This window comes from Pelecanus crispus, chromosome 3, assembly GCF_030463565.1.
Source record: "Pelecanus crispus isolate bPelCri1 chromosome 3, bPelCri1.pri, whole genome shotgun sequence".
Classification (NCBI taxonomy): domain Eukaryota; kingdom Metazoa; phylum Chordata; class Aves; order Pelecaniformes; family Pelecanidae; genus Pelecanus; species Pelecanus crispus.
Window position 1 is genome coordinate 36571401 of NC_134645.1, and position 21484 is coordinate 36592884.

The 21484-nt window shown below is 38.8% G+C and overlaps 1 protein-coding gene across 12 annotated transcripts in view; it reads right to left on the reverse strand.

Annotated features, from left to right (window-relative positions):
* Window positions 1-332: 332 nt before the first annotated feature.
* The window catches only part of RPS6KC1 (ribosomal protein S6 kinase C1), a 91867-nt gene continuing 70715 nt past the window's right edge, over window positions 333-21484 (reverse strand). For 8 of the 12 annotated variants that reach the window (XM_075707260.1, XM_075707267.1, XM_075707264.1 and 5 more), the window contains 5 exons: window positions 18396-19973; window positions 18035-18124; window positions 6146-6228; window positions 5326-5421; window positions 333-2131 (listed from right to left, as the gene is read on the reverse strand). In XM_075707260.1, the coding sequence (XP_075563375.1) occupies window positions 2021-2131; window positions 5326-5421; window positions 6146-6228; window positions 18035-18124; window positions 18396-19973 (1958 nt within the window). In that variant the 3' untranslated portion in view covers window positions 333-2020. Of the gene's footprint in view, window positions 2132-4112; window positions 4144-5325; window positions 5422-5890; window positions 6074-6145; window positions 6229-18034; window positions 18125-18395; window positions 19974-21484 lie in introns of those variants that run through there. The other 4 variants (XM_075707262.1, XM_075707261.1, XM_075707263.1 and 1 more) reach the window with 4 other exon arrangements.

The following is a 21484-nucleotide window of genomic DNA, read 5'->3' on the forward strand; positions in this document are numbered from 1 at the left end:
ATGCAATGGGACAGATCAACACGGGCAACGACATTATCTGGTGGCTGGGCTAGAGAGCCCCAGGGATGGAGTCAGGTGGCCAAGGGAAGGGAGTCTTCCCTTGAGCAACGAGCCCTCTCCAAAGTCACAGCCAGGGCAGTGCTGGAAGGAAGCTCTGGATCAGCTTGGTCTCCGCATTAGAGATTTCCGACCCGCTCGGTGCAGGAAGTTGTTCCTGTGGCTCACCTGAGGGAGTTCCTGTTATGAAGCCAGAGGGTGGTAGGTTGAAACACAGTTTCTGCGAGTGATGTAATCTTGGACAGCACTCCGTAGGCAGTGATACTAGTGACCTGGTTACAACCTGCGGTGTTGTTACAGCCCCTCTGCTGGCCTGGTGATCACAAGAAAGGGAAGAAAGAAAAAAAGAGGGGAGTGGAATAATTTAAAAAGGAAAAAAAAAGTTTCCAGATTTCCTTTGTTTAAGTGAAGCATTTTCCTTTTCCACTTTATTTGAATACACCGACCTGGTGTCTAACAGATGGAGACTGTGCAGATGCACTTTTGGGAGTGCCCATAAAATACACTGCTAAAATACAAATGGAGGGGTACTTTTTTTTTTTTTTTTGAGTTGTAAATTCAATAATCATTGCTGTCACCTCACTTTCCCAGAGGAATTTGCCCTTTGTTCTCCGGATAAAGCTGGGGAGAAGAAGAAAAAGGGGAAAAAAAAAAGTGAGAGCGAAGGGAACATTTAGGAAAAAACCCACAGATCCATAATCTGTACAAGCATGGCAGCGTACAGCATTTGTACGTCAGGAACCCATACAAGCACGGCTGCTTAGCAGCAACAGCAGCGCACAGCAAAATATTCTGCATGTCTTATATTCTTCTCCCATTCTCCAGACCTTTCTAACAAACAAACAGGTCAGCTAATTGGCTCACGCCCAAGTCTTACCCACTAGGGTTTGCTCAGAGATGTCACTTAGTCATTTGGCATGAGCAAATCCCAGACTTCTTCCTGTTCGAGCAGCAGAGTGAAGTGGGTGAAGGTTTTCTTTGATTTATTAAGACTGTTAACAAACAAACAGGAGAGTTCAGAAGCTTCCTCAAGCAGAAGAGCGTGAGCAGAAAGGCTTTTTCCTGAAGTAGCAGCTAAAAATAGGACACTTAGAGGAAGTAAAGTTCATTAAGTGATAAAGTGGTGGCTGCAGTGATGAGAGAAGAGTTTTTCCTTTTTTAATCTATACATTTATTTAGCATTATGTTTTCTTGCTCCTTATTAGAATACTAAAGCAGTGTTCATCTGGCTGAGGAAAAGATTTCCCTTTCTGTAGTGACTTTAACATGTAGCTCATCAAATACAACAGAGTCAAGAGTTTTAAACAGACATTGCCAGCCAACAAAGTACAACATTTGACAGCATTATCTGCCTTTTATATGCTCTTTCCACAGTGGGAAATGATATGCCATTTTCAAGATACATTCCACAGTATTATGCAACAGCTTTCTTAATTTTTAATGGATATATTATTTTTAACGTGTCAACTTTTGCATAAAGCATTTTAGTATTTTATTCAGCATATACCATTAATAAATTATTTACTCCTTCCTCCCCCCATCCCTCCAGAGCTGCATTTAGCATAGGGAAATGGTCTATTGACACCATAAAAGATACTTTCAGCTGGCAGAGTCTATAGACACTTCCATCATCAGACAAAGCACCAGGAGCACATTCCTGTTTCTACTTAGTTGACAAGCTGGCAGTGCTAAACATGCTGCCCAGGAATTTCATCACAAACCACCCTTTGGTGAAAAGCCTTACACACACATAGCAACCAGTTGCCGTAAAAATAAGCTAGCACCCTGTACAACCAGTGTAACCATTCCTGTTAAAAGTGTTCATTTTTGGCCTGATTGCTCCAGTGTCCTTTAGTCATTGCGTCCAAATGGTTTGGGAAATCCAAAGGAAGCAAGTCAGGGTGCTTCTGTGCCAGAGAAACTTGTCCACTTGACCTGAGTTTGTTCAGAGGACACCCATCTCTCATTGCAGCAGATCTGCCCATTCTACAGGGGCAAAAAATGGATGAGATTTGATGTCTTCAACACCAGCAACGCCAGCACCAAGACGCTCCGCAGGATTAAACTGCAAAAGCTTAATATAAAAAGAAAAAAAATATATATGATTCAGTGAGTAAGAACAAAAACAACTGCTTAAAAGTTCCAGAAAGGTCTAAGGTAAGGGACATCCTACCGTTTTCCTGCTCTATGAATTACTTTCAAGAGTGCGAAAGCATACTTGAAATTCCTAAAATCCAGTAAATGGAAGAAGACTCTCCTTTCCTTGAGTCTCAGTGTTACAGTCTTCAGAGACTACTGATCACAGCATGTAATTCCCTCAAGCACTGCACACTGGGACTTCATTTTAAGTGTAACCTCATTTAGGGGGAAGAAAAAAAAAAAAAAGAGAGAGCAGCAGCCAGAGCCTGCATTGGTAGAACTCCGGACACTGCATTTGCTTCATGTTAACCTTTGCTCACACCACTGCATTACGGCTACACTGGGGACAGTGGTCTGTAACTTTCCATTTCATAAATTGTAAATCGGTCCTAAAATACCAGGATATTATAGCCAGTTCTCTATTTCCAAAAAAAAAAAAAAAAAAACCCACAAAAAACAAACCCAAAAAGAAACACCTAACAGTTTTAAAGAGTCCTACAAATGGACTAAAACTGAAAAATCAAAACCTCAGTGAAAGAAACAAAACAGTGCAATGGCTTCATGGAAATTTCCTAAAATTCAGCACCTCGTTTGCTTTTTAGTTGTACATCACATGCTGAATTCATGTGAAAAGGAAATCACAATAGTTAACATCTGTTTAAAGATACCAATCCATATAAAAGGGAATGCAAAGGTAATACTCCAAAGAGACTAATAAAGACACACAAAAATATTTTGCAGTTTTAGAGAACTGTTTATACTCTATTCAATTACAGCCAGTACAAAGGCATGATTTCTTTCTTGCTTTTTCTGCAACAGCTAATAGGATAACTTCTCCCAGTTGTCACTTAGAACAATGTGTATTCATATCTTAATGCACTCAACATCTAAGTGAGTCTACATCCATAAACATAGGAATTTACACATTTTAAGATGGCTCTGCTATTTGCAGTCATAATGTCACATAGTAAAGGTAGCTCAGTGACAGTGAACAGTGCTGGCTGTTCTGATATCTTCCACAAGCCAGCAAAAACAGATGCAGCCAGGGTCTCTCTGCCTTCTGCTGAAATACAACCAGCACCAGCAGGGGGAAAGTAAGGACGGACACTTATTTTCTGGAGCTTGCCCTTCCAGAAGAACTTTAATCTTAGAAAGCAGATGCAACACAAACTGCAATAGAGACATATTGAAAAGTCATGTTGCATATTTTGTTGGTAGTAAAGCCCGGAGGTGCCTGAAAAGAATACTGGGTACAAAACACCAAACCAACTTAAAAAAAACAACTTCATCTTTCACCAGAAATAGAGATCTCTGTTTTCTTAGAAGCTGGCTAAATGAAGGAGGTGTTTACAATGAAGTCACCTGCACTGGAAGCCACAGTAGGAGAAAACATCTGACACAGTTTTCTGTATAGCTGAACACTGATCCCAGAGAGTTATTCTGCGATGCTTTGACCTGTTTACCCTCAGCAGTGGGGGGAAGGAAAGTCGCAATGACAAATTGCTATCCATGCCAAGAGAGATTTCTTCCTTTTCCTGACAAGGCTTCCTCAACAATGAATGGCAGCTTCCTTGGATAGTCACACAACAAAAATGTGATTTACTAGCTCATATAGCCAAACTTCCACCAGATAAAGTCACCACCCTACACTAGAAGGCTTAACCTAACAGGCACTGGAGTGACTGTTCTCTGAACAGATATGGCCTTGTAATAGACCTGTGAGTGGCAGAAATATATTTGCCACTTAAACCGCAAGTGGCAAAAAAGCCACTCTTTGGCATATTTGAAAACAGGCAATACGTTAGTCTGCAGCGAAGAACAATCCTACGTTGGCAGGGAGAAGTGGACTGGATTACTTCATTTGTCTTCACTTCTAGTCTTAATGGCAGGAACTCCCTTCATCAAGTGTGGTTCTGCTTTCCCTTAGCCATTTGAGTCCTGTAGCACCTGCGGGTGAGGGTAACAATTTGCTACCAACTAACAATACAAATGTAGATTATAAAAAAAAATGGGATGTTTCTTTAGTCACTTCCCTTTCTACCTTTGCCAGAAACAGAGACACATGTTCTCACCTTCAGTGACTTCATGTCACCTAGTCAAAAGAGGAGTTCCAAACGTCTAGTTCCATTTCCATTAATCGCTTCACAGTAATGGCACAGAAATCAGTCATTGGTCTTTTGACTCACTGAATTTTCAAAATCTCTTTCCTTCATTTTCTTCAAGAACTACTTTTTCCACTCTGCTCTGTTCAAATCTACATCTAAAGTGATGTCATTATTTGTGCATCCACTAGCAAGATACCCTTCAAAGCCGAACACCACAGTTCACATATATGACTTATTCTGTTCAAGTGGAATAGGTCAGATCCAGGCTCCGCTTCCTCAGTTAGGTCAAAATTAACTAGAAGGAAGATAGCATTACCTGAAATTCAAGACCCTGTACTACAAGTTTATTCTCTCAGTCATAACCTAAAGCTAAGAGTAAACTAAAACCAGCAGTCAATATTCCCATTAGTTTGAAAATGTTGTATCAGTCTGGAAGGTTGTCTATATTTTAAAGTTTCCTACTCTGCCTTTTGTCCAACCTACCAGTTATCTTCTTATTACAAAAGCCATTTTACTCACAATTTAAAGTACTTTCCTTAACAAATGGCATCCAGAAGGTTTCCTGGAGGACAGCTACAGATTTTCAACCACAGCAAGGTCAAAACTTCTACTCAGTGTGTTACAGGTGTCATAGTACTTAGAGCTATCTTGGTAGACTGGCATCAACATTTTTTAGTTTAATTCAATTCATTACAAATGGTTCCATGAACGTTTAGGGCAGAATTCCTAAAATGTTCATGCATCACCAGCAGGTGTTTCTAAAGCACTCAGCATTGACCAAATTTGCTCTTTGAAGAAATGGCAAAGCACTCCGGTTTTCTACAGAGAAACCTGTCAGCCAAAGTCAAAGTACCCACAAGCAACAAGACGGCTGGACAAAATTCATCAGTGCTGACAATGACCCATCCACATTCCTATCAGCGGTTTGCTGTTTTTACACTTACTTCACCAGAACAACTTAGGTAGATAAGCGTTTGCCCAGTCTACAGCATACCAATAAAAAACAAATTTTCCCCTCAATTACCTGCTGAATCAGTGATCTGGCCTCCTTTGATACATGATCTGGTATACTCAAAGAAGTGTGAGTGTTTATTCCTGATGGATGGCACTCAACCAGAGTCTGGAGAAGAATAAAAGAAAATATTAAAAAAAAAAAAAATCAAAGTAGGCAGATACATTTATTAATTAAAATAAATTGTAGTGTAGGATTATCTCCTAGTATACATACAAATTAACACACAGAGCTAAAATTTCAGTGATTCCTAGTATAAAGTACTGATTCTGGGAGGAATGTCTACAGGCACTGATGTCCCTCTGGAGATACGGTTTTAGAACATTTACGTTTTAGTGCTTGTGTTCTATTGCTCAAACTTGAAGAGTCTGGGAGTTTGGTGGACTTTGATTTCTTCATGCAGAACTGTCAACTGATCACCAGTTTGATTTGGCTGAGCACACTTTGTCTCAAAATACCAAATTAATGTGTAACAGCAAGGTATGGCTTCTACACTGTCCCAGGAAATAATACTGAAACTATTAGGGCAAAAATTTTGTAGATGTACAGAAGGAATGTTAGAGAACTTTGATCTCACTGTGGTTAAGAGGGCAGCATGGGTTTTGGTTATTTTTTCAGTCCTGAGTTTGGTACGGCTTTATCAAGTTGTTCTGCTGAAGCTTGAGCACGTTTCGTTTCTCTGGTCCCATGCAGACCAAGTAAATTGAGGGTACTCAGGTTGGCAAAGCACATCTGAGAAAGACAAGCACGGAAATCACAACTGCGCACACCACTTGTGAGAAACTACTGGCCAAGAGGTCAGCTTTATCGAGTAACTTGCCCCCAGCCCTACCTTCCCAGTGAGGAGTTCAAAAAGAATGGCACCCAGGCTCCACCAGTCACAAGCTTCTGTCTCTTCCAGGATAGCGCCAACCTCTAAACACGAGACATTTCAATTAATATTAAAAAGGTCAGTTACACCTTCAGAATTAACATATATTTACAAGGTGACTGTTTAATGCTGACAGAACATATACTAAATACCACAGAGCTTTCATTATGCCTGCAATTTAGTTAGCCCTTTGGCCACCTACAGATTGTATTGTTCAAACACAGCAACTTATACATTTCATCCATAATTTGCCTTTTCCGTGCATACACAGGCATTTTCAAGACTTGTAGGCGTTACAGTTAGCATTCTTCTATACTGGACTAATACTGGACAGCGACAGACAGTAGAGCAAAACATATTTAGAGAATTTACCCTGGTCAGAAGAGCTGGACTGACTAGAATGGCCTGAAGCATCCATAAAAGGCAGCACAAGGGAGATTATAATAGTCTACTGCATGCCTTAATTTTGTCTTAGAGGGCAGGATTTGTCTCATGGCTAACTCACACCCTTTGCTGGGATCACCATGGGAGGCTTTTCACAATAGTCTCTCTTTGCTGTTGGGAACCAGATAGAGATGTTAAATCTACTTCACACAGCCTCACCACAGCCAGCAACTGTGTATTGCTACAGCTCAGCCCAAATTGTACCTAGGTACAGAAAGTTGTTTTCCCCAGCATCCAGCCAGCAGCCAACAGTCTCTTATTGCTGTTCATGCACAAGAGCCATTGGAGAGGTGAAATGGGAGTTACAGAGTCCCCTGCCATACACATTTACGTATTCAATAGCATGATGCATGCAGAAAATTTAGCCTTCACTGACTCAGGCTTTAAACTACAAAAATTATTAAATACAAATACACCACGCTGTCTGCTCTAAAACGGGCAGAAAAACAGATTGCAATGAAGATGAAATCTTCATTTTGACTGTCAAAAAAATGCAGAAGCTGCACTAAAATAGCTTTGGTGGCAAAAGCCACACCAGCTTCCCAGCAGAGGACAACAATTAGCATATAGTTACATAGTCGTTGCTGTGAAAAGCATTGTGGCACGTTTGAAAAAATCTTGCTCATCATTTTATGGAGCTTAGCATGAGCATGGCCAAGGAGAACTACAGATGAGTCACACTCCAGGGTCAGGGAAAGGAAGGCGGTAGCCCCAGACACCCCCAGACGCAGAGATGCACACGCACGCTGAGCAGGGGATGCGCAGAGGGCTGTCCCTCGGACAGCTGCCACACAAGCTGGAAGATGCTCAGCACTTTATAGGACTAGGCTGCGGTTGCTGTTGCAAGAGCAACAAGGAAGGATGGCTCAGACATTGCTTCTTTAGGTAGGACATCCCTCACACTGAAAAGTTTGTTACAGTTAATGGCGTTTGAATGCCCAATACATCACTATAAGGGTGCCACACATTAGAATTTACTCCTTACATTCCTTACAGATTAATACTTCTATCAGGATTGAGGAACTTTTTCAAAGATATAATGGCAGCTACATGAGGAGCTGTATCAGCATAATTACAGGCATTTTTAAACTGTTTTAAGATCCCAGGCAGGCATCCAGATGAAGTTGAATTTATGGTAAATTGAAAAAAATTGTGTAACAATCAAAATCTGTTCTTGCAATTTAATTTTATGTCCCTTCAGAAAAGCAGACCTTGTAGGTAACTGTCCTTTCAAAAAGAAAAATAAAAAAACCAGACTCAGGCCTTTCCACATGAACCAGCTGGTGAAAGGTTTTCATAGCATCTCTCAGTGAAACCTACTGAATGGCAATGCCTTTCCAGTCTGATTGCGATTTCCTAGTGCTGTATGTTCTAATAATGTGCATTCAAAAACAAGATAACATGAATGGAAAGTAAAATCTAAACCCAAATATTTTAGGCTTCTTCAGAGCAGAGTTTTCTTTCTCATATGGCTCTAATCCTGTGGATATTCTAGACTAAAAGAGCTTTCTTCCAAACAAGTGACGATTTTTATTTTTAAATTAAGTTCCACCCTCATTCCAGAATAAGGACAGTAAAGCCAAGAGTTAATTACAACTGATTACTACATTCTCGATTTCTATACTACCATTAACTTCCTCATATTGACACATCTTAAATTTTAGAATAATGCCACAAAAAGAGGTAACCCATTCTCCCCCAAAGGCATTCAGTGGGAATGGGCTTCTTGAGTTACAGCCCAATATAAAAAAAAAATATTCTAAAGCAGGGGCGGGGGGGATCATCCTGAGCACAGGGAAAAGAAATAATACAAAAAATTTATTTCTGAGTTTTGGTATTATTGCCTTTTATGTTGGCAATCACAGGTGCTGATCAAGTTCTCTGAAGCATCAAAGTTACACTGCCTTCTTTCACAGAATCACACACTGTTCATTATGGGAAGTTGATGCAACCTCACTTACTTCACTGATGAAGAAAATGGATGCAGAGTAAGAATCAAAAAGTAAGCTAGAGTCCACTTCTCCAAAATCCAAGCTCATATTTTCAACTGTAAGAACACTTTCAATATATGCCAAGTGAAAACAAATGTCACTGCAGATCTCGAGAGAAGCACTGAACTCTTCCATCCACTTTTGACTGTGACCAAAATGACACAAGTGGGATAAACTGGGAACAGTCAACTAACACAGATTTCTCCCTGGGCTGAAGGGTTCTGGCTGGGCTCTGATGCACACAGCAGAAACCGTGTGACAAGTCATCTGAGCCAACACAGAACAGAAAATGGAAAACTCAGCTGAGGGGAACATCTGAGTATCCGTTTTTATAAAAACTAAAATTTAGCTCAACTTTTCTCCTATTACCCAATGTCTGCTTTCCTGCTGATTTACCTAGGTCCCAAAGTTTCCTTACTTCAGATTAAAATAAATGTTTTCCTTTAAAAAAAAAAAAAAAAATCATTGTGAATACTACAAATAAACATGTCTTGTTTACATTCCCTTACTTCAAACAGGTCACATTACTTCTGATGCAATACGCTGATCATAATAAGTTCAGGATATCACATCAATATTACTGCATTTTATCTTGACTACACATCATGGGAAAATTTAGAAACTATAGATTATGAAGTGCTTTCAAGTGATACAGAGTAGCTAGCTAATGTAATATACCACACAGGGCATATGCCTTTTTTAAAGCTTTAATATTGCAATAAATCTGAACTACAACATCTGCCTTCACTAAGAAAACATTTTCATCTCAATCCATCAGCAAAGTAATTTAGACAATAAATGGTAGCGACCCATAAGCTTAAGTGAATAACATGGGGATATTTGTGCCAATTCTTTACTTCATGAACCTTGAAATCAAGGACCTTATCCACATTTGTACAAACATAAACGTGTGCGCACATGTGCATGGTGTTGGGCATTTCTAGGACTAGCAGTACAAAATTTGCAGAAAAAAAATACTCATATTATTCTCAAATACAAAATCCTTTTAAATAGGAGAATTAAAAAAAGTAGGGTGAAAAAAAAATCAGTAGGTCTTCCAACTTTACTGCAACTTCATTAAAAGGGAGAGCTTCCTTCTTTCTCCTTTCCTGATGCATGCCCATACGACATCTAGCACCAAGCAGCACATGTCAACAGCAATGCTAAATTCCTGCACAGAAGCAATTTCAACAGCAACCGCTGGGGCAACTGAAGGGAAACAGATTTGTAAAATGCTATCAGGTTCAGATAGAGACAGATGGTGCAGGTAAACACCTTCACTACCCAGCACTGTCCTCCTTCCAGAGCAGCTGGTCTCAACTGAAAGGCCATTTCTTTATGGTTTCCATACTTATCTCAATATTTGCATTATACACAGTAATACCTTACTTCCTGATAAGGGGTACGTAGCTGACAACGCTCTGTATTTTTAAACAGAAGTGCCAGGTCTAAAGTAAAAAAGCAGAACTTCACCTCTCTTGAATACACATCCTCGATAAAGTTATTAACCGTAACACCAAGGCTGATTTTCTCATTCTTTCTACAGCACCTTAACCTGAAATACACCTTTCATGCTGAAGGATTTCAAAGGCTTTTACTACCACACCTCAAACATTTTCTCTCAAATACAGTTTCCTCCAAGGCTGACAATAAGACCTCCCAACCAGCACACACAAACACTAGTTACCATGAAAGAAGCCAGGCTTAAAGGTGGATTTAGACATTCACTGGGCATCTCAGGCCAGATGGTTTGTGAATCACCAAGAACAAAAACTCAGTCAAAAATTTTGCAGGATAAACTGTAACATCCAACAAAACACATCTGAAGTCAGCTCACAAGAAAATAGTCTCTAGGTAGAAATACTGCTTCTCCAAACACCTAAGAGTCAGGAAGGGCTTTGCACTGAGGTGGTTTTCCTGGAATTAAAAAGGGAACCATTTGACTCTTGGTGGATTGATAAGAATTTCAAAACTTGAGGAGGCCCGTTCCCTTACCCTGTGTTTCAACCATAAACAGCATACCTTCAAGCATCGTTTCTGCACTGAAAAGAAAACAGGGAGACCCATCTGAACTACCATCAGGTATCTGAAACTGTTCAGGAGGAAATGGACTTGTCCAACATCCTGAAAACAATGTTTTCCCCTTCGCTGGCCATTAAGATAAACAGTATTGCACGAAAAACCATTAGAGTCGCTTCAGAAATTCTATTTACCTTGCACTCATTTAATTTTAAAAGCTTACTATTTTATCATATTTTAATATCTATATATGTAAAGAAGCATTTGCAGGGAACCAAGTAAAATGAGTCCAAGCTAATTTACTCTAGGCAGACTCAGTCAGCCAAGATATTGTAAGATACAGTCACTAAATAACACATCACACAAGCAATCTGGCCATAATGCTTTGCCTAAAACGCTTTAGCGATTTATAAAACATAGTATTGAACCATCTATAGTTAAGTATAAGAAGTTTATCATGGTCTTTAAACAATAAAGTAGTGAGGCAAGCCCAATGAACATCTGCTAAGATCAAATGGAGTATGAAAATAGGAAGTTTCATCTTAAAGGTATTCAAAAACATATGAGCATCTATGTTCCTCTTTGGAAGAAATTTCCTCATGTCACTAAAAGAAAAAAAAAAAAAAAAAAAAATAGAGGGAACTGTGTTCTTTCTTCCTTTTAGCAGCCCAAGATGGAATTAAAACTTCCCCTAAAATAATCAGGTGGCAAAAGAGACAAAAACTTTTTATTGCTCTGTTACCAGAATAAAGCAAACACTAATTAGCCTTTCAGCTAGCTCCATTTATTTTCAAAAGGCATCATCTATACTATCTTCAAGTTTTAGCCCCATCTGTAATAATAATAATAATAATTAAAAAAATAAAAAAAGAAAATACATAAAAAACAAACCCAACCACACCACAGAGGTAAATTACAGTTTCTTCCAGAGTTATTAACTGTTTTTTACGTCAGCCAGACTAAAATAACAGATTTTTACAAGAGCTTTGGTACACCTTACTACTTATTCTAGTTGCAGAGTCTGCGAAAAACCACAAGAATATGCACTTCACCTGAAACATGTAGTGTACAACAAGCCTGAGTGCCAAACCACATTGGATTATTCTCAGAAAATACCCGATTCTCTCCCCAAACCTATGCTTTCAATTACCTACTCTAGGTTCATGACATCTTGCTATTTTGGGAGCAGTCAGTTGTCATTGCTTTCTGTGGGACACTCAGGTGTCTTTGGAGAGCTGTACCACTCCAAATGGTTGTTTTAAAGTTGTTACTCCCAGCTTCACAATAATCAGTACTTTTTCTGCAGCTCCAGGCCTTTCCTCGTTATTCACACCAGCCATATATATTTTTAAGTAGTGTTTAGTCCTGTTTCTTATTGCCAGGGCTTTTCAAATCAAGCTAGCCTATCCTTCTGTCTTTGCTGCTCCAAGCTCATTCACCTGCCCTGGGTTTTTTTCTTTCCTTTTCAGAATTATCCCGAGACATTAATGTCACACAAAAAGCTAGGACAGAGTTGGAGATAAAATCTAGGAAGTCCAGTCTTACACTATAACCACAAGACCAGCCCACCCCTCGACACCTCTCAGGGTCAACGGCACTTTAATCTACGACAATTATTTTGCTTCTTAAACAATCTACTCAAATTAAATTACTATAATACAGAATAGCAGATTTAATGAGTGCCTGCAAACTCCTACTGAAAAACACATACACAAATAATATGCAGGTTTTCCAGCATTAAATATCTATTTGGTAAACACAGGCAAAGCATTTTTTCCTTATTCAGTAAATAAAAATTACAGCATACAGGCTAATAATAGCAACCTAGCAATTTTTATTTTCATGCCATATGTTTTAGGTTATCAGCTGCACTTTGCATCTGTATTTTCAATTGTCTAAGAGCAGAAGTGACATCTTCATTTGGGAGTATGAAAATCAGGTTGCACATTGAAACATTTTGGTCTTTTTTGGAACAAAATCCTTTACCCACGCAACCTTCTTTTTGCTTAGATTTTGCATTGTGTACAATTAGTAGCAGGTTAGATAAAACCAAATATACCATATATTTATGTGCGGGCTTCTGTGAAGGCTAGTTTGAGTAAATAAGGCTTGATTATAGCACACAGCTTATGAAAGCATCAGAATAATATGATACATTACTGATGGCCAGTTTCCTACTTATATTTTCTACGAAGCTAAGCTCCCTTTGGCTTTATGATTTCAACAAGCAAATCCCTAGTTTTTAGTAAACACAGTCTGGTGAAAACTCATTGTTTGGGCAAGAAAGAAAAAAGACTCCAAAGGCAGCCCAGTTCTGAAATCTCATCCTCCGAAAGCACTACAAGGATGCAACAGAATGCATCCCTGCTGCTGGAACAAGAACTCAGCATAAATAAAACATCTCATTCACACATCATATTTACACCAGACATTAGACCAGCAAGCCTCTTCTACAACATGACACTTCACAGGTTATAGCGAAAAAGTACCTAAAAGATTTCTCTTTCTGGGTAAATCCTCAACTTAATCCATTTCAGTTGAAGACAGTCTTGACTAGGCTGTGGCTGTAGACAGTTTTGTCTTTCTCACAGGTATTAAGCATACTATGAAAGGGCTTTTTTTAAAAAGTTACCAATTTGATTTTAAAAATCATGACTACCAAGAATGGAATATAATTATTACTCCATTTACAAGGTAACAATTCTTTATATTTAAGATCACAAAGTTGGCAAAACCGATACTTAAATAACAGAAGGTGATCATTTGCATTTCAAAATTCATCTATCTTGCTTTTCCCTCAATTAGACCAAAACATGTTGATTCACAGGTTTGTGTGTGTGTTTGTTTCTTTTTTAAACTTATTTATAGAGCAGAATAATGGCCCCCCTGCTAGGCTGGCATTTGCTCAAGTTTCTGTCTGTGTAAATTGAATCTGTTACTGGAATTTTCCCCCCTTCAGAATACCAAGGCACATTAACCAAGAGATAAAGAGATACATTGCTGATACTATCAGCCACCAGGCAGGTGGATAATGCGAGAGATTTTTTTGTTGGTTTTTGTGGGGTTTTTTGGACAAATATGTGATAAGAGTTCTCAGGAGGCATGGAGAGCAAAGGGCTGTTTAAACAGAAGTGAATCATTCTCATCTGATCTGCTAATAACTTTGTATTCAGACATCAGCTGCTTAGGGTACTTTAAAACATTCAGAAAACAAAGTTTCTATAAAGAGAAGGAAAGTTAAAAAGAAAAAAAACCACCACCACACAAACCTCACATTAGTCACCTTAACCGTATTAACACAGCAGAAAATCTCAGTTACAAGTGCTTAATTTCTTCTTTAAAAGCAAATACGTTATTCTTGGCCAAAACCCCCACAGTTTTACTTGAAGTGGTGTTGAGTTTATAGTGGATGATTTATAATCCATCATTTCCCTTGTGGGTTAGAGAAACAACATTTGACTTATCATAGGTGAACAGCAAAGATTTAGTTTGGCCATTAATCAAAGTATAGCACAGGCGCTACTTTTAAGCATGTGCAGATAGCTTTGTTGTTGGAGTAGTTGTTTCAGCATGAACTTTTTTTTTATTGAGTAGAGCTATGCAGGAGTAAAGAGAGTTATCCAGCTTTACCAACAGATTTAACAGCACTGTAACACACCACGACTCTGAGTTTGCGAGTACAATTCCTGATATGCAAATCATTACAAATAAACCGCATCTTCCGTCTCCAGTTCTTAGATGAAGTTAAGCAAATTAGAGCCAGCAAGTGCAACAGCAAAATCCATTAATGGTACAATGCCACCTGCCGTCAATAGTGGAGAAGTGCCACTTCTTGAAACAGATTTAGCCCTGCTTTTAATTTATGCACGATATAAAATGACAATTGCTATTTCATACAAAATTAATTATATTGCTAGCAGGGAATGGTATGCAGCTTTTTAAACTATCTCTTCCCTCATCTTTTTGACACTTCTCCATTTATAATGTTTGCATTTGTTCTATTATTTTATATATACACTGCATGATCTCTTTACGTATGCAGTCACGCTGCCTCTCTGCTTTTCGTAGGATAACAAGAGCTGAGCAAGTCCTTGCTATTTACCATGCCAAGGATCTGATCACTGTTTCTGCACCACTACTACCTTGCTTTGCTTTAATACAAGGTTACAACGTGGGGTACTGAAAGCCTCAAATACAAAATCCTGCAAGCAAGCGCCACATAGTTGGACCTCTGTTCTCCCCTGGGTCTGAAAAGCTTCAGCATTAACACATTATTATCCCTATCCCCTCCATGAATTAGATTCTGATACATAAATTGTAGAATTTAGACTCCATGTTTTCCTTCAACCAATAAAGCAACTTAAAATTTAAGTATGTCCTCAGGCACTTCACTGCTAAGCACTTTATAACTTGTGCTGTAAAAAAGTAACACCTGAAACCTTATCAATTAAAAAGATAAAATTGTTTCAAGTACATTTCTACATCTTTCACATAACTCCGCAATTCAATTTCCTACCTATTTTAAATTGAAGAGAGCCTGCAATCTGTTTAAATTTCACATTCCTCCTCTTTTTCTGCCTCCAAAATTTGCTCCTCAAAAATCAATGCATAAAAAGAACTGCATCCCAAGACTCATCATCTGTTCTCAGTCTCCAACACCAGACCCTAAAAGACAAGTGTTTTGATAAAGACATCTTCCCTTTCTTGCATACTTTTAATGAGTGCATTTAAATAACAGAACGTTGAAATCATATAACACACAAGTTACCATATCCAAATCCTGTTCCATCCCAAACTCTGATGAAAACACACACTAAGCCAAATGCATGGAGACAAAATTTTATAAGCCAAGTTTCACTGCATCCTTCAGTCAGGAAAGAAAAAGAGGGGAGGCTGAGTACCCAGAGGTAGGGCAACACAGCATACAACATTCCTGGTGGAAACACCAGGAAAATTCAAAACAAGATAAAAGCTCACTTTGAGTCACTTTATTTAGTCACTGTCTTGTATTACGATAAGAAATAAGATCTGATGAAATTTTGTGAAGTTCACTTGCTCGCCTCTACAAAACTGCAGCAATTCCTTCAGCAGGAAAAAAGCAAGCTGTGAGAAACATTTACAACCAATTTTAAGAAGCAACTTAAAAAGAATTAAAAAAAACCTTGCCAATTTCTATTAGTGTACTGAACTGAAGCACAAGTATAATTTCAAAATCTTTATTCCAAGAAGCAGCTTGAGGAGCAATGTTATCATGATAAAGGGGAGACATGGGTTCCAGCAACATGGTACGCTCCTTAAAATGAAAAATGATCATCCAAACAAGGGGGTTTTTTCCCTGTAACATCGGAGCCTAGAGAAAGCCCACTAAGATGATTATCTTTTTAATACTGACCAGAAGTTCTAGAGCAAGATTTACCAGCAGCAGTAGCCCTAAGAAAGCTGCTTTGGACTCAGCTATATACCATTATTGAAGGTACAGGTATTAAATCATTGCTTAGAATAGAATGGCACTTGGCTCCAAAATAGATTTTGAACTGCTAAGTTACACCAAGTATTACTCTCCTATGTAAAAATTAGCACAAAATAGCTACACTAAAATGAAAGTACACTTTACAGAGGTAACATTAAGATCAAGAAATATAAAAGGTAAGAATCATAGAGCAGTATCAATTCAGCCATCTTGCACATGTCTAGTATTTGCATTTGCAAATCTTCATCTTATAGCTCGCCAGTTACAGACACACAAAGCAAACTGCAGCTTGGGGTAGGGCAGAGAGGGCGGAGAGGAGAAGGTAACATAACCAAGAAAAACCCGGATGGATACCACACCTGTGCTGTGAGGTGGAAATAACGATGGTGCAGAAAACTTTATTCTTGCATTTGGGGACTTCTAAATATTATTTCAACTGCTCCCTAAACACTTAATTACTGCACGAGTTGGCTGGTTGGGGCTTAGGGGGCAAAAAAAGCCTCTCTTTGGATCCTCATTAAAATACAGAAAAATTAAGCTTTGACTTTCACAGCTCATTAATGATGACAGGGTGGGAAAAGGCTGCACTTCCATCTTTGCTACTACTCAACTGGGGAGCGCCTTGTACGAGGCTGCGTTAGGGAGGCAAGAAAACGCCTCTGTCTAACAGGACGTCATGCACATTGGCGATCAGGACACGTTTCTATTTAACAACCACAAGAATTGCTGGGATTCCCCAGTTTTCTTGTTCTTGAATTAAAGTAGGGTGAGGGTAGAACAAAGGTGTCAGGTTTGCTTTGATAGGTAAAGAGAATTCTTTTCTGTAATACCTGCCCTTTGGACTTGCACCTGGATAGAAAAGATTTTATTTACTATTTATCTCAAGGGGCTGGCATTCAAATTTTTGTTGAGATCCTACGACGTTTATTCACAGACAGCAGTTCCTTACTGTATTTCAGTTGCAGGACAAAGTCACAGAATAAACACCTCTGATGCCAAACTAAGTTCAGAACTTCCACTGCTGATAACTCCTACTCTATATTTTTCTTAGCACATTTGCAGACTCTGAGCTTGAGGACTACCTGTGTGACAAGTTGCAGTGCCTAGTGAGACCATGTGCTCAGCAGAAAGAGTATGTTGGCATTTCAAATTCAGAATAAAAAAAAAAAAGAGAAACTGAAAATCTGAATAGCCTCTCAGTAGTCATTTCAACTCTAAAAGTAGTTTAAGCTAGCTATGAAATTTTTAAAATACGAAGTTGTAAGTAAAACACCTGTTTTTTGGCTGTCACTCCCATTTGACCACTATATTAGCAGAAAATAAATTGGGAAAAGGAAAACAGGGAGGGCTCAGTTTCAAGTGCCATCCTTGCTATAAAAACCCAAGAGATATTGATTTTATCACCCTCATGATTGATGAAAGCAGTTCTAAGAAAAGAGCTCTCTAAACTATTTCAAAGCCCACTGTAGCTCATCAAAAATGTCAGAGGCATCTCTGAGCCTATTAGGGTCATATTTTTCAAACTGCTATGGGTTTTTTTCCCCCCAGTTCTTTGCATGTATAAATTCTTGTATTTTTAAGGCTGTTAGTGTCATCTTTTCAGTCTGCCCTTTCCCTTATTTGCTCTTTTCAGTTATCAAGATGTACTCACCCATAGCAAATAACTGCAAGAAAACAAAACATTCCTTAAATTTGCTTAAACAAGACATTCAATACAATTACACTTTATGGAAATGATCTAACAAACACCACCACAGTTCAAGAATAAAGCAGTTATGAGCCCTCTAGCTTTTTAAGACATTCAGGAAAAAGCAAAGAAAATTCAGATATTGCATGATCTCGAGCTCTACGCTATAGAGGCTCCATGAGGAAATGAAAGCTGCTCATCTACTTTCCAAGTGAAACATTGTAGGTGATTGCTCTAACCTGGGGCACAGTACATTCTCTCTATGGCATCGTTGTCACAGGAATCTTCAACCTCCCTCCACCTGCTAAAATACGTTAGCTGAATGTGTCCTAAAAACAAAACGACAGGAGAAATCAAAACATTTTTCCCTTCCATTTTCTGCAGAAGTGAACTGTAATTACTCCTTTTGTAGCTAAAAACAGTATCATTAAGAATAATGGCATCATTAAGTACTAGAAGCTATTACTGGGGGTGAATTTGCTGCACTGATAATGAAGCTCTAGACAGGAAATGAAGATACTAATTACAAGATAAAACGCCTACTCAGTTAATTGGAAGCAACAGCGAATAAAAAGAAATGCATTTGCAAAAGTTCCTGACCTCTATCATTCAATAAGATGTTGTTTGGGTTCAAATCGCGGCACACAATTCCTTCTCTATGTAAAGCATCAAGGGCTACAACCATTTCAGCTGCCCATCTTTGAATGCAATCCTCTGGGATATAAAACCTGGAGGTTATCGCTAATCTTTCGTCGAGGTCCTGAAAAATTTTATGTATTTCCTTCTCCCCTGCTACTGCTATTGTGTCTTCCCTCTTTGGTGCTGTCTTTTTACTTTCAGCTGCTGGTAACAAAGCCACGTCTGTTTCCTCTTTCCCAAAGTCTTCAGTTTGATCGGAAAACAGCAACACTGCTTCATTTCTTAACATGTCTCCATCCAAGCTAACATCTTGAGCACCTGAGAGCAGGTTGGAAACAAACAAATTTTCTTCTTTGCTTGTCATGTTTAAGGAGCAGGCTCCAAGCCCTCGAAACAGAGCCCCGTCTTCTGAACTACCTACCTCTTGGTCAGATGTAAAGAGGGTCCCAAGAGCTCCCTGAGTGACACCGCTTTGTCCATTTGCTTCCTTGCGGGAAGGATCACCCACTTCTGGTGCCACAAGATTTGGCTCTTGATCAAATGCTTTACATGGCTCTGCAGAATTATTTAATTGTAAGACATCAGGTGTTTCTAATAACTTTACTTCCAACATGTCCCTATCAGTTTTTGTAAACTTTGTTGTCCTTGACACTGCTGCCTCTTCTGTTTCATCTGACATACCAGGTAAGTTTATTAGGAGATCAGGCCTTCCTTCATCGATGCTATTTACATCATCAAAAGCAGCATCCTTAAAGGAGATAACTGGCACAGAGTCATTTGAACCCCTGCTTATGGTGTCATGAGCTCTCACACCCATTTTGCTCTCTAGGGCATCCAAGCTTCTGTCCTGATCTGGGACAGAAAACAATGGCTTCAAAGGCTCTGATTTCAGATTATATAATTTTTCTCCAAAATCAAGCCCCAGGAGCTCACTAGTGCTATCTTTGCTGTCTATCCTGAAGAGTTCCATGGGGCTGTTCTTTGATTTAGTTAATGAGTCCAATATCCTAGTAGGGCTAGCTATTTCCGACTCAGCATCGTCAATGAAAAGCTTTCGTTCCTGAGATGCAATCTGAGAGGTGAAGCCATCACTGCCAATGACACTGCATTTCTGCAAGCAACTTCCCTCTTTGGTATTTAGACCTTCGCTCTCCAGTTTAACCACTGGTTCCTCATTTAGAGAGCCAGAATCAATTTTTTCTTGCCCATATTCATTGCATAAAGTTAAATAACTAGTAGTGCACTCTTCTTCCGAGCTGGATCCCGAGTCCATCCACTTCGAACTCTCTTGGCCATCTTCCTGGTTGCTGCTGTCATCCTGAGAGCTCGGTGTTAGGCTGCTCTTCAGTGGAACCACCTTCAGCGTGCTCTCCCCATAGCTTTCTCTGGAATCAGTGCTGCTACCGATTTCTTTAGGACTAGGCGTTGGCTGCTCCAGGTAAATTTTAGTTGAACTGGATGTTCTGGGTTCAGGAATTTCAAAGCTCTCCTCAGGACTTCTGTTTAAGAACTTACTGACATAAGACCACAGTTTTCCTCCTGCAAGAAAAGAGGCGGGTGGGGGGGAAAACTCTTAATATCACCCAAAACAGAATCAGTTTCATTATAAAACAGGAAAATACCCTCATTGTCACAATACACTATATCCTTATGCCCACAGAGCAACTTGGATCTGCTGCCTCAGGACGAAATAATTACAGGGACCACAACTTGCTTTTCAAGCAGATTTGTATTAATACATAAATATTTAAAGAGCTGCATCTGAGATTAAGCTGCTTGCTTTTTTTTTTTAAACTTCAGTAAAGTCTCATTTCAGAGTCTGTCTCAAGTTGCATGGTGGTGACTACTCTCCATCTGCTGTCTCAAAAGAAAGCAAAAACTAGGGAAGATCAAATGGTTTAGTGCCCATCACCAGTTCTGCCTGTACTGAACACTTCTGTATCACAGCTCCAAGCTCGTGAGCAACATTAGGGGAGATGGACTAAAAACTAATTAGCAAGTTCAGTAAAGGGAAGGGAATTACCTCATATTAGCAGGATATTTTAAGGATCTGTTTCTCTCTTTGAAGAAGTGGGTTTTGTTAGTTAAATATGGATGTATTTCTCCCTTTAACTTCAGAATTCAAGAAAGTTTTTTACGCCTTGCTGCATTACACAAGGATTTATCAATACTCTAAGTTACACTGGCACACCAGTTCCTTCACATCAAAGACTCTAAGAAAGTTACAGCTCCAAAAGTAACAGTTACATTTAAAAAAATATAAAATAGGGCTCTCTATGTTTCCATATATTGTACATGTAAGAAAAAAATCTGTAAGATTACAAAACATAATTTGCACAAAACAAATTAAGAAGTTACTGCATCTCTCACACGTGCCAAAGAATTTGGCTTAAAGCTAGAAAGCCACCTTTGATAGCTTATGGAAAAATGCAAAGTCAAGACATTTCAATTTAAAAGACTGTACAGAAATTCTGGAAAATGCAGGAGTTCTAACAAAATCTTTGTAGAAGAAAAAAATAAGTATCTAGCCCACTGGGCATCTGCAAAGTTTTGATTTTTTGTTTTGTTTTCTCTCTTCTTTTTTTTAAACTTATTTGGATAAAACAGAGTTTTATATTTTTCCAAAATACAGTCTTTAATAGTTAATTTTAAGCACTCTCCATACCAGGCAAAATTCCTTTAGAAAGTACAATAAAAGAAGGAATTATTTTTCATTGCCTAGGAACAGGTTTTCTATATTCCTAGGTATTTCAAAAAATCACTTATCAAAGGCAGAAAAGCCTTGATACTTTAAAAATGAATTTGAATAATATAATGTGGAGTTTTCTTGCCCTCCATCCCCCTGGCTAAGACAAGACTTGCTTTTGAAGAGGGGAGGAGGGGAAATCTCGCTGGTTGTGGTGAAACTAAGTATACTAAAAATATTAGGAGGGAATTCTAACAGCTTGAGTCCAATGGTAAAAATGACAATTTAGATCTATTAATCCACATGGTTTCTGCCATAAGCTACAAACGGACTTAGTAGGTCAGAATGACCCTTGCCACCTTCT